The sequence below is a fragment of the Lycorma delicatula genome, chromosome 2, assembly GCF_047948215.1.
Source record: "Lycorma delicatula isolate Av1 chromosome 2, ASM4794821v1, whole genome shotgun sequence".
Classification (NCBI taxonomy): domain Eukaryota; kingdom Metazoa; phylum Arthropoda; class Insecta; order Hemiptera; family Fulgoridae; genus Lycorma; species Lycorma delicatula.
In genome coordinates, this window is record NC_134456.1 from 6,043,628 (window position 1) to 6,062,410 (window position 18,783).

Here is an 18,783-nt window from a genome sequence, read left to right on the forward strand (position 1 = left end):
GTTACCACGTTTTGCAACCACTTCCTGGGACATTGTGTATACACTTGTATTTCAATTTTGAAACTAAAAAAAGTTAAATAATATGACGAAAATGAATATTATTCTTAACCTACGACATTTGATGATCGGCAAATTTTTAAAAATATTTTTATTAAATATATCGTAAAATCAATAGTCTGTTACTACATACCATATATATCTAGTTTTGTATTTTCATATTTTAATTAGTTCACTTTAGAATAATTATTAATTATTTGTTTTTTATTGTACAATAAGTTGGATTTGATTTTTTTAAGATTTAAAAAATTTTTTTTTTAAGATTTTTTTTTTTAAAGATTTTTTTAATCTTTACATGGAACTAGCAGTTAATGATGTTAAAGAACAATTTAGATTCGGAGTAACAGTACAAGGGGAAAAGATAAAGATGCTACGATTTGCTGATGATATAGTAATTCTAGCCAAGAGTAAAAAGGATTTAGAAGAAACAATGAACGGCATAGATGAAGTCCTACGCAAGAACTATCGCGTGAAAATAAACAAGAACAAAACAAAAGTAATGAAATGTAGTAGAAATAACAAAGATGGACCGCTGAATGTGAAAATAGGAGGAGAAAAGATTATGGAGGTAGAAGAATTTTGTTATTTGGGAAGTAAAATTACTAAAGATGGACGAAGCAGGAGCGATATAAAATGCCGAATAGCACAAGCTAAACGAGCCTTCAGTAAGAAATATAAGTTGTTTACATCAAAAATTAATTTAAATGTCAGGAAAAGATTTTTGAAAGTGTATGTTTGGAGCGTCGCTTTATATGGAAGTGAAACTTGGACGATCGGAGTATCTGAGAAGAAAAGATTAGAAGCTTTTGAAATGCGGTGCTATAGGAGAATGTTAAAAATCAGACGGGTGGATAAAGTGACAAATGAAGAGGTATTGCGGCAAATAGATGAAGAAAGAAGCATTTGGAAAAATATAGTTAAAAGAAGAGACAGACTTATAGGCCACATACTAAGGCATCCTGGAATAGTCGCTTTAATATTGGAAGGACAGGTAGAAGGGAAAAATTGTGTAGGCAGGCCACGTTTGGAGTATGTAAAACAAATTGTTGGGGATGTAGGATGTAGAGGGTATACTGAAATGAAACGACTAGCACTAGATAGGGAATCTTGGAGAGCTGCATCAAACCAGTCAAATGACTGAAGACAAAAAAAAAAAAAGTTGGATTTATAAGTATAACGTATAGTTTACAATAATATATGCGTTTAATTAGTATAAATGCATCGATCGATATTGATAACGTAATTACAATACAACTGTATATTAATAAAAAATAATAGATAAAAAATAGTGTTGCTCAGTTTAGTCTTCCCTTTTAAATTACCCTTAACTAAACCTAATATAGATAATTTACTGATTTGTAAACAATAAAATTAATGATTATTACATACTCAAATGCTGAAATTTCTAATATGTAAATTAGTTGTGAAATACATGCACAGTAAGCGAATTTATAATACGTAGAAGCGATCGTAAATTTTGTTAGAATATTCATAATCCAGGTAATAAATTAAATTTTACATTACTTAGTAATAGTAATACTAATCGTTTTTCATTAAAAAAGTCCGTTATACAATAATACACAAAAGAAGGACAATTTTTTTTTCTTTTATTACGGCAAAATAAAAATATCGATTTTCATTGAATATATGTATATTTAACGATCTGTTACAATTGTGCAAATGCGACTATATATTTAAAAGTTAAAATAAAATAATAATAAAAAATAATTTTAAAAACTTTAAAATCATTTAATTATTTTTATTATTATTATAAAGAACAGTAACTTTACATCTGTTCAGTAAGATAACTGAACTAAAAAAAAATTAAATGTGTCGATGACCAGAAATCAAAATGTAAAATTTCTTAAAAATCGGTTGATCCAGTTGGAAGATACCAAGTAAAACGATATTAAATTAGGCAGTGTGGGAGAAGAATACTCCTACCCCTAAATGAAATTTCATTCTATAAATGACAAAATAGCGTTTTTCTGCCCCCCTTTTTGGGGTTTTAAATAAGATCGAAGACCTTGTGAAATATCATAAATACCTAAAAGTATTAAAATTTTTTTCCTCATGTGTACGTTGCAATCTGTCCCGCTAGTGAACAGTAAAGCTACCCCCTCGCGACCCGATGAGATGAGAATGATATCTGTGACATGAAAATGTCATCTAAGTGTAATGTTGTACAGACTCAAGCCGACCATTCCTGAGACGTGTGGTTAATTGAACCCGAACTACCAAAGTACACCCACCGGGTTGGTCTAGTGGTTAACGCGTCTTCCCAAATCAACTGATTTGGAAGTCGAGAGTTACAGCGTTCAAGTCCTAGTAAAGCCAGTTATTTTTACACGGATTTGAATACTAGATCGTGGATACCGGTGTTCTTTGGCGGTTGGGTTTCAATTAACCACACATCTCAGGAACGGTCGAACTGAGAATGTACAAGAATACACTTCATTTACACTCATACATATCATCCTCATTCATCCTCTGAAGAATTATCTAAACGGTAGTTACCGGAGGCTAAACAGGAAAAAGAAAGAAAGAACTACCAAAATACACCGGTACTTTGGTAGTCTAGAATTTCTAGACTTTGCAGTCTAGAATTTAAATCCGTATAAAAGCGACTAACGTTTACTAGGATTTAAACCTCAGAACCTTCGATTTCGTAAATCAGGTGTTAAACAGCTGAGTTAATCGCTAGACCACCCCGTGGGCTATCAAATTATTTGGAAATAATACCTACTCGTTGACTAAAATTTTGAGTTATGGAAACCATAATGTCAGTATGTTACCGTACGCTTGATTGACAGCGACCAAAATTAAATGACATCAATGTCCTATATAATACAGAAATGTCAATCCAATCTGAAAATATCTAACAACAAAGAACAAGCCAACACACGTAAATAGTGTAACTATACAATCGGAAAAGTAAAAATTTTAAATCGTTTAGAAAAATAATTAATATGACATGTAATTAAAAATAAATTGAAGGAAATTTATTACACAAATATATCGAAATAGTTTGTTAAAAAATAAACCTAATAGTACAGTCAATTTGTATTTTTATTTGAAAATCCTTACCTACCGATTGATTTTTCCATATGTTAGGGGTGATGAGGGAAGCTTAACTCCAGATTTTTAACATCCCCCCTCCCATAGATTTTTGAAAAACTCAAAAAGTTTTTGAAATGCGTTTTTCTCTGAATCTATGCATTTTAGGGAAAAGTTTTACAAACAAAAAAAGTAGAGGACATTCTCCTCTACAATTAATGTCTTTGTGAAGATATGCCGTATAATTTGAAATTGAAATACTAGGTGACGCTGAAGTTGTAAAAAACGTGATTTTTCGGTTTTTTCACCGGAAAAAATTGTTTTTCGTCTGTATTGCATTTTAAAAAGTTGTTAATCTCAAAAAAAACAGACAAATTTTATTTAAACAATTTTCTTGTACGAGTTACCGCTTTGGAGCTGTAGCTTGTGAAAGTGTGAAAATGTTGTGAATTGGGCACGTGTTCGAAACCGGTCTACTCGTTTACAACGTTTTTTTACAACTTCACCGCCACCTAGTATTTCAATTTCAAATTATACGGCATAACTTCAAAAACATTAATTGTAGAGGAGAATGTCCTCTACATTTTTTGTTTGTAAAATCTTTCTATAAAATGCATAGATTCAGAGAAAAACGCATTTCAAAAACTTTTTGAGTTTTTCGAGTTTTTCAAAAATCTATGGGAGGGGGATGTTAAAAATCTGGGTTACCTCATCACCCCTAACGCATGGACAAAAGATCAATCGGTAGGTAAGGATTTTTTAAATACAGCCTATTTTGATGACAAATTGCCTGTACTATAATTAAAAACCAGTAGCTTTTAATTTAAATTGATTTTGAATGCATACAGCTGTTTATAAAAAAACAAAAAAGAAAACAAAATCATTAATTAAGTATCTAAGTAATAGTGAAAAAATATTATTAAAAAATCCTACGTTTTTTTGCAAGTTATATTAGCAATCAATATTGTACTTTTCCCATCTGGGAATAGTTGAAACGGGCGATCTCCTAAATGACAGTGACCGGGTAGGATAAGTGCTCACCGTCTTGTGGAAGACTTTTGAATTTCCCTGCAGGGTGGGGTTGTTCGTCTATTAAGAACTTTGACGGTCCTTTCAAAGGTAGACCGCCCTTTCTTACTGCCCGATCTTTTTCCTCATATCCTTTTATCCTTATTTTTAGTTCTACGGATACAGTTCTTACCGAGTCGAAGGAGCGAGGACTTATAAAAAAACTTTAGCGTATCTGGGTAAGAGGGGAAAGCTCCCTATGGGTTGTACCGAAGAACGTTTGACATGTGATAAACCTAACGGCTGAAAATAAACCTATAGGGTAAAACTTTTTAAAATACAAATACAAGGAAACAATGTCTCTAAATCGGCAATGAAGAAAAATATTCAAGGATCTCTTTTGTGTAATGGTAATTCATTTCATCTAAAATTTCTGACGACATTCGGGTAATTGTATTAAGAAAAAGGGAAAGCAAATTATTTATTTATAATTTTATGATGACCGGATAATATACAGATAACCCGTAAGTGTTGGCTAAACTTAAGAACATCAAAATGTTCATGCGGATAAATGCCCTATGACGCTTCAATTGTCCACCATTTTAGACCTGTTTTATTATTACTTAATTATGGTAATTATTTTTAGCCTAATGAAGGAGGTGAAAACGGGTACATAATTGTCAGACTACATAATTTTTGGGGACCACTTTAATAATTTTAGCCATATTTCACTATTTTATCGTACGATTTGAACAAATTAGATTGTTCATAATAAAAGGTTTTATATTTTATCTGATAAGATAAAATTGATATTTACGAAGCTATTAGTGATAAAAAGAATTTAATGACCGGCATTTTTTGAACTTTCAAACTTTATTTTTTTTGAAGATGATGTCAGTATATGTACATAAAATTTCATATAAATATCGTTCTGAAGATATACATTTTTATTTAAATAACGAAATGTTTGTGAGAGGGAAGTAAAGCGAGGTACACAGATGAACGTTTTGTTTATTTTGATGTCCTGAATAAATCCCTCAAGTTTACCCAACACCCCAACACGACCTGGACAACCTGTATTTGCTAAAACAGGTCGCTTTTCATTCAGATACTAAAATGCAACCTTAGAATTTACTAAACTGTCGTAAAGGAAATCGCTCATAGATAGACATGTCATATATATGTATATATATATATATATACTACCCTGATAAAATAAGTATTGATAACTTTATGATTTAGGTAATGTTATATAAAATAAACAATCATAGATTTTTTTTTGCTTTTTTTTTACAATTCACTGTTATTTGTTTTATTTTATTATGAATCAATAGACTTTTATTTATATTTCAGTATACCAAAGTTGAATAAACTTTATAAAGTAAAAAATATATATATAATTAATTGGTAACACTCACTATTAAGACTATCTCTTATCTCTATAAATGGTTATACTAAATTAAATGTAAAGAAGTAGATTTTTCAAAAAAATAATAAAAAAACCAGTTTTTGACTCATGAAATCTGCATATATTTAGTATAATGAATGAATAATTATTTTAAAAGAAGTAATCTATAAATAAACAGGATTTAATCTTTTTACTTGAAGAACAGAAACAGGAAGAAAGGATACTAGTGGCATTATTATGTTTTCTACTAGTTTTATAAGAAACATTTTATTTTATTCTTAGAATGAATTAAAAAACATAAAAAGTATACAAAGATATCGCTTTATAAGAGGAAATGAAATTATGATGACCAAGGTAAAATATTATACGTCGTTTAATTTTAATTCTAGATAAATTAACTAGAAATCACATCGTAATCTAATCGACACACGTCTGGTTTGTATCTCACATTGTATATATATATATATATATACACACAGTATTATTGAAAATGGTTAATAAGATACACGGATATGGTTAAAACTGGTTTAAAAACCGTTATTTTTCCCCTCTCTCCATCAATCGATGAATTCATTCATTTATTTAACCGGTGACCGATTCTGTGATTACAGACTGATCTTTCTACTTGATTTTGCAATCACATCGCGTTCTTTCCTAACGTTCGATTAGCTGTTTGTTTATCTTGTTTATTTATTTTTATTTTCATCGTATACCGTTGCACAAGTTTGTATAAAAAAAGTTTAGTTTCCTGTTAAAAAATATATATATATATTTTTTATTTTGTTATAAATTCTAGTATTTTATGTATAGTTAGATAAACTATTTTTTTTAAGGACAAAATCTGAATTTTTAAGCATCATCGTTCGTATATATTTTTATAATTTTGAATTCAAAAAAATATTTTTATCAGTAAATCAGTGTGCAATTTATAATCTGGCCAAATTAAATTTAAATTCCATCAGTTTAATGAAATTTATTAATCTTTTTTTAATATTAAAATTGTATCGCTTATAATACGGATGTTTTTAAGAAATATTTCCAGTGATTAAAAAAATACAAAATGAAATACGTAGTACTGTATTTCCAATGTATTTATCTAGTTTAACCTATTCAAGGATTCTGAAAAGGAAGTATGAAGAAAACCTGTAAAAACTTGTTTTTCTTAAACAAATTAAAAAGCACTCGATAAGAAGTTCCTGAACATCGCATATTTCTATAATTGTATAATGTGTTAAAGTATCAACCACTTCATCCTTAATTTAATGTTGGATTGCATCTTTTAAATAGTTTAATGTGGATAAAAATTTCTTCATGGAACTATTGGATGGTTGTACAGTTTTTTTTTTAAGCATCCATAAATAATTTCGTATCTGTATCCAAAGTTTAACCAATAGTCTATTGGTTGTTTATAACTACTATTTATTTTTAGTACACGTAATGTTTTAAATTATAATTGTCGGTACGTAAGATGGTAATTGATTTTACCATTAACTAATTATAACTTCAATGAAATCAGAATTAATTATTATCACTAGTTACGCTGAATTCCATTTAAATTTTAAACCGGATTCAATCCTAGTACATTTAAAAAAAATAATAAAAATACAGGTCCTAATTTTTAAATGAAATCAAAATATGGGAAGAAAAAAAGTAAAAAAAAACAAACATTAGGAAAATAACAGATCATCACAGGTCTCAGTACTTTTAAATATGTATACAAAATGCTTATGTTAATATATGTTTTAAGGCATCTGGTATCTTAGAAAGACACAGAAATTTATTTCATTTAAATTTAAATGAAAATAATGAAAAAAGTGTATAAAAGAATCCGGAAACGTTTCGTTTTTTAGTTACATTTTGCGAAAAATTTCGTCCGGATTTCTTATTCAAACTAACATAAAGCCTTACTAAAATTCTTCGAACATAAATGCTTGAGTAAATTTCATCGTTTCCTGTACATTTTGACTTAAGAATCAATAAAGTCAGTAAAGTCATCAATAAAAAGATTTAATAAAAAAAGTCCCAGAACTGTATTTCTTCTAACTTTTTCAATAATTATTGTAAAACACAATAATTTACTGGCACAAAAACAATTTTTTTAGTTTTGACGTAAAATAACTTCGTTACATATCTTGTAAACAGATAAAATTTCGCAATAAATTTGTAGAAAAATAAATGTGAAAAAATTTATGTCAACTGAACGTGAAAAAGAGTTTACGAAAATTTAATTTTTATTAAACGTTTAACAGGAAAATACTGTAATATAATTTGAAACCAAAGCAAGAATTATTCCAATAATCGAAAATATCTAGAAACAAAATCAATTTTTAAAATAAGTAAATAAAAACGTATTACAATAATTGTTCAAAAAGCCCAACCTCATTGTTTGTACAATATTCCGTTTAGTTTTACAATAATTTTATCAAAAATTACTAAAAATGCAGTTCTGGGATCTATTTTATTGAATTGTTTTAGGAACCATATGCAACCATCAAATTTACAACTTAATTTACATTCAAAGGATTTAAGAATGGCTTATTTTACTTAGGAAAAGAAATCGGGCGTAATTTTTCGCTAGCCATAACCGAAGAAGAAAGCATTTCCACATCCATATTTTTTGAACTTTTTTCTTTATTTTAATTTGTAGAGCGCGTCCTTAAAATCTCTCCATTTCTTTTTTTAGTCACCCCACATAAAAATTAATTTAATTGAAGACAAGGAGTACGATTTTTAGTTCAATTTAATAAATAATTTGGATATCTTATAATATTGCTTTATAATATTCTTATATTGCGCATTACAGTGTTAACGTTTAACAATTTAAGTAACAAACATGCGCGCGCGCGTGTGTAAAGCACATAAACACGTACTAATAATTCATAAAATACAAAGCGGTAAGTTTGGGAAGTTTCCAAAGTATTTATAATAACCAATATATTATCATTGCTTAATTTTATTGTCAACATTGTATTTTCTCCTTGACAAAATAATTTACTACATTTATGGTAAATAATAAATTAATATTGACCTATATAAAGTATTCTACCATAAGTTTTATACTTTATTGTTTAGTATTTTTATCTGATGTAAACTGTTAAAAATAATAAAATTATTAAGTAGTAATAATAATAATAATAATAATAATAATAATAATAATAATATAACAAAAAAAAAAAAACAAATTAAAAGCAAAAGTTTTTTTTGTCTTTTTTACTAATAATAAAAGGGGAGGGGGAAATAACTGGCAACAACGTCGCTGAACTTTCTAAGCAACTGCATAGAGGTTAAAAATAAATAAATATTTTATTCTGATTAGTGTATAATCCCGCTTCAGGAATTCGTAGATATGCTAGTCCACAGATAAACAGAAGGAACTATTCTACCATTCGCCTGCACGGATAAAAAAAAACCACGGTAAAACTTTGATCAGATTAGCACAATAAAATATGTAATTAAAAAATAGAAAATAGATCAGATTAAAACCGCATTAGTTATTTAAAATATAAACACGTGTAGATACAAATGATTTAAAAATTATTCGTAATTGAAAATTTTTTGAGCGTACAAATATTATTTAAACACAAGATATTAAATATTTAATTTTATCTGATGTTTAAAAAAGTGATGTTATTCACAATAAGTAAAATATATTACTATTTGTAATGCTAATTTAAACAATGAATTCTAATCAAATTAATTACAGGAATTTAAACTTGGGTATAACTTCACTGATAAAATAAAAAAAAAGTTATACTTAAACCAATTTAATGGTGTCTAATTAGTTTTAATAATTCAAGATTCCAATCATCATTAATTTGGAGTATTACAGTCATCAAAATCCATAATTAGATTGTTTAAAATTTTTTGCTACGTTATTTACCGTTGATTGTATATAAAAAAAAATTCAAGATGTTAAATTTTTTAACTTTTATATTTATACGTTTCGATTGTTATTAAAACAATTTTTTTTTAAATATTCCTCTGTAACTCGTAGATATATATATTTGTGCACTGTGTTGGGGCTTCATTATAAAATAACAGTAATGAATTAAATTATATTTAATTAAAGTAAAATTATAATGAGCATATTTTTTATTAAAAAAAAAGATATATTATTATTATTATTTCATGAATGAGGGACGTAGAATCAAGTGATTCAGTGTTGCCAGATCGTTATAAACAACCAACTTTATAAAAGAGCTACCTGAAAGGAATATGGTCACAATAGATAGGCCCTTCTCTTCTGACAGCTTCCATATATATAAAAAATTATTTATCATAATTCACACTTTCGTTGTCATTAATTTATAAAATTGAATACGTTAAAAAATCCGACAACACTGCACAGTATCAGCTCGCGTGATGTACTTAAAAAGAATTCATGTTTTCATAAGAAGATTAAAAAAAGGTAAAAATAATTAAATTAATACAGCAGGTTTATTTAAATCAGTGTTAAGAATAATATTACTTCAAAATATAAATTGGTTTAGGATTTTGCGAGTTGTATTCGAAGAAATGATAATTCCAAAAACATTCTCTTTTTGCAAATTTGCCTGAAAAAAGAATTTTTTTAAATGTACTAAAAAACATGTAACAGGTATATATTACACATAGGAGTGTAATATAAATATATATATATTACACTCCCATTTGTGTATTAAATTCCAGCTTTAATATTTAAACATCGCCGATCCTAGTTCGACTAGCCAAGTTCCCATGTGAATAATGCAAACAAATTCCAACATGCTGTATTTAATATGGGCAATATAAACACTTAAAACAATTTATAGATAAGAAAATCGTGTAAATTTATTATTATTTTTTTTTTAGATTATTACGACATTAAACATGAATCCTTAATGAGATTAAATATAAACAATTAGTCATACGTATTAGTCATATCATACTAATTAAACATTAATATTAAATCGTTTTATAAACAAAACGTGTTTGTAGATGATAAACATATATAGTACTTGCAGTTTTTTACTATTATGTTGTTATTACTCTTTTTTTCTTTTTTATGTTGCAGATGAAGTTATTACAAGTTGCATTTATAACGACCGTTTGCTGTTATTGGTCGGTACAAGTTCACGGCTTAAGCGATAGTAGTGTACATATATTGTCATCTTACGGCCAATTAGTTACATCAACAACATTACGATGGGTCAGTGAAACGAATGGACAAAGACCAGAATCACCAGTCATAGCTACTGAAGAAATATTACCAGGTATCCGTAGAAAAAATTTCTTTAATAATAAAAGAATTAAGTAATTTATTAATAACAAAAAAAAAAATAATAATATAAATAATTTATTGGTTGTAGCAGTTATATAAATAAAATGAATGAATGATCGTTAATTTATACATGTATATTTTACTGCTAATGCCGTATAGTAAGGCGGATGGCTGCGGTAAGATCTTCCGGTCGTAAAAATCGCACAAATTTTTCCCGTTTAAACGAAAAAAAATGGAGGAGGAAACGGGTTTTAAAATGCCAATTAAAACAAGGATGTATATATGAGATGTTATTAAATAGTATCAGCTCACCTTATTTGTTGGTAAATTTAAATTTAAGTAATATATATCGGTGAATTATAAAACCGAACCGAGCCGGCTCGAACTGCATTCATTTGCGGCCACATATAAATCGCTGCTGCTGCTGCTACTACTACTACTAGCGCCACTAGCGGTTGAGTATGTCACTAATCTAGTCTACTGTCAGTCACGCATTACAGTTTCGTTTTTTGTAGTTGCGTTTTCTAAAATGTTTCATTCGATCGACGAAAGGGTTACAATAATGGATGCTTATGTACGTTCTGGATCCTTTTACGAAACGCGGTAAAATTTCCGAATCCCAGATGATCCACCGGGTTGGTCCAGTTATGAACGCGTCTTCGCAAATCAGCTGATTGCGAAGCGGAGAGTTTTAAGGTTCAAATCTTAGTAAAGGCGGTTACTTTTACACGGATTTGAATACAAGATCGTGGATACCGGTGTTCTTTGGTGGTTGGGTTTCAATTAACCACACATCTCAGGAACAGTCGACCTGAGACCGTACAAGACTATACTTCATTTACACTCATATATGTTATCCTCTGAAGTAATACCTTACGTGGTTCTGGAGGCTAAACAGAAAAAGAAAGAAAGTATAATATCCCAGCAAAGAGTGGTGTACATGATACCTTTAAAAATGGCGGACAGCGGGTTTGTTTTCAAAACACAATACGAACTAGGAAACCTTCCATTAGTACTTCAGAGGGAATAGCCGATGTTTAACGAAGAGTTTCTACCGATCTGAAAAAATCTATACGTAAAATTTTTGTTGTTTTCACAACAACGAGGCAAAATTCACATCTTGCCTTAAGATTCTTCACGATTTAAATTCTATTCCGTATCGTGTAACAACTGTGCTATAACTTATGAGAATAGGCAAACCAAAACATCTTAATTATTGCAACAGGCTTCTCAAAAACATTATCAATGGACAGATAAACCCGATGCTGTGTCCAATGTAAGACGAGGCATGATTTCAATAATCTGCGCGAGTTAATTCTCAAAATACCAGATATCAGATGACTGAAAATCATCTCCAGACGTTTGAGGGTAAGACTTTACTATGTTCAACCATTAAAGAAAGAAACTTCGCAAATCCCCTGCCTTAAAACGTTTTTTAGCCACCATATTCCCTCAAGCTCCCGTAGGAGACATCTCAAAAATTTTAAATAGAAAAGGATAGGTTTAAAGGTCACAGAAAAACAAAATTTTAACTAAGAAACTTCAGCTTATGACAACCCTAACCAAAATTGCAACCGTTTAATATATATTTCACAGCCAGTTTCATAAAAGGCTAATAAAGAGCTTATCTTAAGTAGTGGTCTCATATCTCAAAATAGATCGTTTTGAAGTAGGAGCATTTGCTAATTATGTTTTTAGCGTTTTATTGCCGAGCAGTTATGTAAAATGTAGAGTACACCATCACTTTTGAAACTATTTTTTCAGGAAAAAAAACAAAAAAAAGCATTAAATGTCTGTCATAACTTTAGGGTTTTTCGAAATCTAATTTTTTACTATTTATTATTTAGTTTAAAAATTTTAGTAAAAAGTATTGTGATCGCGAAAAATTTCGGTTTTCAGATTTCAACGAAAATAATAATTTTGATTATCCCTGAATCCATTTTGACTAGTTTCGTCGTGACGTCTGTAGGTACGTATGTATCTCGTATAGTTCAGAAACGATTAGCCGTAGAATGTTGAAATTTTGGAATTAGGATTGTTGTAACATATAGTTGTGCACCTACTCTTTTAACTAAAATGGACGGAACCAGAAGTGTCCAAAGAGGCCCAAAATCCAAAAACTTTGGATTTTGGATTTTTTCTTAACTGCCGTAATAAGCCCTCATTGAGAGATTTTCAACGATTTATCATGCGGTATTTATTTTCATTGCTTCCAGAGCTATAGCTAAATGAAATTTTAATTAATGAAATATTTGGATCTTATAAGGTAAAGGCAATTCGGTTCGAATCAGACTTCATCCCCTTTTTTACTTTTTTTTTTTTTAATTCAAATATATTGATTTATTATTAATTATTAACCTCAGATTGTAAAAAAAAAAAATACGATAAATAGTAATTCAATAATAACAATAACAAAAATATCAGAAGTTATGAATGAAATAAAATGTTATGTACATTTTATTTAAAAAAAATGTGTTTATGTAATTTAATAGGGGTACAAGGAGGTCGTGGTATCCACATAAGATTTTTTAATTCTCCTTAAAATGAAATGTGAGCTTCCCCTTTTTATTTAATTTTTTTAGTTGCCCTCCATGTGTGTTCCCCTGGGTCTTGACGTGTGGTGAAAAATAATTTTTACTGGAGAGAACATTTGCTAAACTTCATTTTTTTACGCGTAAATTTATTCATTCATTTTATTTCAAATTTATTTTAAGGGTTACCATAAATATGTACTTAAATTTGCGAAGGCAAATCAACTGATATCTGGTAACTTGAGAACCCTAATCAAGGGTTTAAATTTTCTTTTTAATTGGTTATTTAATTTTCTATTTTTTCTTATCTGATATAAATTTAGATGGAAAGGATTTAATGGGATTATCGTTAAAAAAAATTGTAAATAACTTTGATGAAAACAAAGGTGAATTACTCATTGTTTCAATAAACCTTTGCTATAATTTAACATTTACGGTGTATATTTATTAAAGATAATTTTTGAATGTATAAAGATAATTCACTAGGAGTTCAGTAGCAGGATTACTTCTTTAACTTTAGATATATATTGCCTACATATTTGTAAAAGTAAGAAAAATTGGTAAGGAATAGTGCATATACATCAGAACATATGGATTCAAAACAGTTTTAACTACTTTAGGATTTACATAAAAAATTACCTGTATTTTATGTTTCGGTTAGATTTTTTGTGTAAAAAAAAATAATTAAATTGTAGACTTAAATATATTTCTCTAAATCGTAACTACCATTTATTTTAATTATCCGTAACATAACTTGTAATTTTACTTTAATATTTTGAGTCTTTCTTATATATCTATAACGAACCCATCTGGTAATTATGAAAATAGGAGGAGGAAAGATTATGGAGGTAGAAGAATTTTGTTATTTGGGAGGTAGAATTACTAAAGATGGACGAAGCAGGAGCGATATAAAATGCCGAATAGCAAAAGCGAAACGAGCCTTCAGTAAGAAATATAATTTGTTTACATCAAAAATTAATTTAAATGTCAGGAAAAGATTTTTGAAAGTATATGTTTGGAGTATCGCTTTATATGGAAGTGAAACTTGGACGATCGGAGTATCAGAGAAGAAAAGATTAGAAGCTTTTGAAATGCGGGGCTATAGGAGAATGTTAAAAATCAGATGGGTGGATAAAGTGACAAATGAAGAGGTATTGCGGCAAATAGATGAAGAAAGAAGCATTTGGAAAAATATAGTTAAAAGAAGAGACAGACTTATAGGCCACATACTAAGGCATCCTGGAATAGTCGCTTTAATATTGGAAGGACAGGTAGAAGGTAAAAATTGTGTAGGCAATTTGGAATATGTAAAACAAATTGTTAGGGATGTAGGATGTAGAGGGTATACTGAAATGAAACGACTAGCACTAGATAGGGAATCTTGGAGAGGTGCATCAAACCAGTCAAATGACTGAAGACAAAAAAAATAAAAATCTGTTAATAATCAGGGTTGCTTTGTTTAAAAGTAATGATGTTTATTATACAGTCCTTGATTGTGAACAGATTTAATGTGACAATTTCCAGGACTATATATGAACTGCATCATGTTCGTGAACTTCGATTAATAAATTCGGTTCAATTAAGAAAGGGAAACCGGGAAAATCTTGATTCGTAATTTTTTATAAATAAAAAAGCCTGACATGTAATGTTTGTTATCCTCTAGAATGACTATCATTTTTTTGCGTTTTTTTTTTTGTCTTCAGTCATTTGACTGGTTTGATGCAGCTCTCCAAGATTCTCTATCTAGTGCTAGTCATTTCATTTCAGTATACCCTCTACATCCTACATCCCTAACAATGGGATTTTTTTTTGCGTTAAAAAAAATAATAAATTTAACAGGACCTGTATTTTAGTAAAAGCATTTTACATAAGTGTAAACTGGAGGTAATATTAATTTTAATAGCGAAATTTTTATAGCAGTCAAAAGTATACATTTGTACAATTCAAAACAATTAAATTTTGTAGTAGTATAATTAGCAAATGATTACCTTTTTAAAAAAACTCAAAAGATAAAGGAAATTGTTAATATTAAACATGCGTTATTAAATTACAGCGTCATGCAACTTTTTGTGTTTGTGTATGTTTTAAGGGAGAGTATATTTATAAAAGTAGTATGTACGAGTATAACTGACATATAATGTTGTCATACTAATACTGTCATTCGGTCACGCTAACTTCTCTTTACCTATCCTTATCGTGTTTGCAATAATCTTAATGCATTTTAATTCCAAATATGAAATATCTTCCTGGCCATTTGTGGTACGTAAGAAAATATACATCAGCGGTTGTAAACGGGGGAACAACAGGAAAAAAAACAGCACAGTCACTCATTTTACATCATTTCTTCTTACTCGTGTACGAGTTCATTAACCTTTAAACCTATTATGATGCAAATATCGATTATTCAGTAATTTTTGCGATTACATATTTTCTTTCCCGCTACAGAATTGAAATATGAATATATTACATTTTTCCTCAGAGAACGATCATATTAATCTGCTTTGCAATATTTTACGTAGTACTTTTTTATATATATTTAGCGTACATAAAGTATCGAAGGAACAACCGGCAGTAGTTAGTTGCTTTCTCTAACAGTAATGATATTCATAATACAAAAAGTTACTCTTATTACTCAAAAAATTACGACGAGTTTTCACGATAGAAATTGTTTGGCGCCCGAAAGTATGAATCGTGTGTAGACAAAAAATTTTTTAAATAAAAAACTAATTTATTCATTTGTTTGGTATATATAAATGAGGAGCAATCATTGTTAAAAATAAAAACGGTTAATTTTACTTAAAAAAAAAAGAAACGATATCCACCTTTATCAAAGCTGACGAACTACATTCGTCGTGTAACTCATACAATACTTCGTTTTACTAGAAAGCCTTATACGCTTTAATAAATTATCGAACCGTTTAAAAAAGTTTTCATCAATTTATTTCAAACAAAATTAAAAGATAATCTTTTTATAGAAAAATATTGTTCTGTCGATGAATTTTCTACCCGTACATTCCATTCAAAGTTTACATAATATGTGTTCAAATAATTTTCATTAACGCTTTCTTAAATGTGATTTATTCTTTGTTTATATTTAAAATAATTAATATGAATTTTAATCGCATATATTTCTTATTTTATAAATAATTAGGTGTTTTATAATAATGCTCTGATTAAGGTTTTATCATGATTTATGTTGATCCATCCAGGCAGATGCCGAGGGAATAAAAAATTGATTTATTACAGTGAAAGTGTATATTTACAGGGCCGAATATTTCTGTATCGTTTCGGGAGCTTGGCGTAATGATTATATACTAGATATCAGCTGTCGGTGAAGATTTCAACAAAAAAATTACTTTACTAAGAAGTAATTAAGGAGAAGTATGAACTTCCGTTCATAATCCTGGAGTATGATCCTTATAACCAGACCGTTTAATCACCATTTCTTGGGCCATTTTTTTATACCTTCATTGTCTTAATTCATTTCATAATGAATATATAACAGAGATTTCAGTGTATGTATAAATCGATAATACATGTGAATATATGTGTGGTTATACGTTGAAAACCGGTTTAAGGATGCGTAAGTAAAATATATTTAAAACCTTGACTTCGGATTAACCGTGGCAACAACCACATGTTGACCGATCAACTGATTTCCGGCTTCCGTACAATATAAGTAGTTGCCGCATTTACAAATCCAAGGTCAAGCTTAATGCTACAATATACGTACTATATTAATAACAAATAAAATATAACGATTCTATTTTTTCTTTTACAGGTGATAATGAAGGCGAAGAAAAAAATACAGCGGCTGATGATATCGATGAAGAAAAGTTAGATTCGGTGATAAAGCATCCGGTTTACGTATGCAGAGCATTACATAACGGTGTATGGGTACCGGGACAACTGGTATACAAACAAAACGGATGTTTAATTTCGTTATTCGGTAAAGTTTCTAGTCACACAAAATACGAAGTATTAGAAAACATAGCCGCTAATGGGGCCCGATTAAATTGGGTTAAATTTACTAAATACGACCAAGTACCGGACGGAGCGGTATGCGGTGGAGAAAAGGCATTTACAGCTCGTCATAAAATCGATCCAAAAGACGGTAAAGAATCGATATTAGGTCGTAAACATCTTGTTGGAAAAATTACTGAACAAGGATTCATTCATGTATTGACCGTTATTACTGAGGTATGTAACAAATTATAATTATTGTTAATAAATTATTTTAACTTTACAGAGAAAAAAAACATTTTCTCTTAGCGATTACTTTGCGGGGTGGGATATTAAAGGGGTTTATATAACCGAAAGCCAAACGCAGGTGAAGACAGTTTCATTACAAAAGTTTTGGTAATTCTGGAAAAGTGGGACTTCAAAAGTAAAAAAAAACAAAAAAACAACAAAAACAAAATTTTACATAAAGAAAAAGAAAATAGCTCGTTGTATATTAAATAAATAAATCACTATGGGAAAAAAATCCGTAGTTAAATAAGTTAAGTTACACGTGTAATGAATTATTTCATTACGCAAGTATGACAATTGTAATTTTAAGTGATATTTGAACGGCCTTCACTACACTGCATGTATTTTTAACATCATAAATAATTTTAAATATAATAATAAATGGTGTGTGTGTGTGTGAGTGTGTGTGTGTAAAATTGTATATTTATATTATAATAATATATTTATATCGTTTTGAGTTAGGAGGTTTTGCTAAGTTTCATTTTTCTATATTTAAATACTGAAAAATTATTTATGGGTCCTATACTTTATTAACACTAGATTGTTTTCTCCAACCGGATTCCCTGCTATTGCTTGGGTCTGGGTGTGTGTATAGGCAAACGCAGTTACCGCTACTGGCTTGCCAGGCCTGACGTAGCTGCAATGTAACTGTAAATGTACCGATAAACATGCAGTCTGGAATAGACTCAGGTCGACCGCTCCTGAGATGTGGAGTTAATTGAAACCCAACCACCAAAGAACAGTGGTATCCACAGTCTAGGATTCAAATCCATATAAAAGCAACTGCCTTTATAAGGACTCGAACCTTAGAACTGTCAACTTTGAAAATCAGCTGATTTTGCAGCGGCGTGTTTAACCACTAGACTAACCTTTTTTTTTTTAACCTCCTGGACCACCGTTAGGTATTGCTTTAAAGGGTCAAAGGATGATATGAATGATTTGTAGCGCGTGAAAATGCCATACCTTGACCAGGAATCGAATCCGGGACCTCCAGATGAAAGGCCGAGACGGTACCACTCACGCCACATAGGTCGGCACTAGATAACCCAGCGGGTTAAAATAATACTATTCAATTTTGATTTTTTTTTTTAAATTACGCGTTTAAAAATAAGTAAATTATTGTAAATGGTTTGTTAATTTTAATTTTTTTATTATTAAGTGGTGTCAACTTTATACAAACAATCTCTAAAAGATCTGAAAATTCATTACCATTTTAGTGCGTTTTTATAAAT

General features: G+C 29.4%; 1 protein-coding gene across 1 annotated transcript in view; it reads left to right on the forward strand.

Annotated features, from left to right (window-relative positions):
- Window positions 1–18,783, forward strand: part of LOC142320441 (protein unzipped-like) — a 75,002-nt gene that overhangs the window by 42,795 nt on the left and 13,424 nt on the right. The window contains exons 2-3 of the mRNA XM_075358216.1: window positions 10,563–10,761; window positions 17,082–17,500. Coding sequence (XP_075214331.1) covers window positions 10,563–10,761; window positions 17,082–17,500 — 618 coding nt within the window. The remainder of the gene's footprint in view (window positions 1–10,562; window positions 10,762–17,081; window positions 17,501–18,783) is intronic.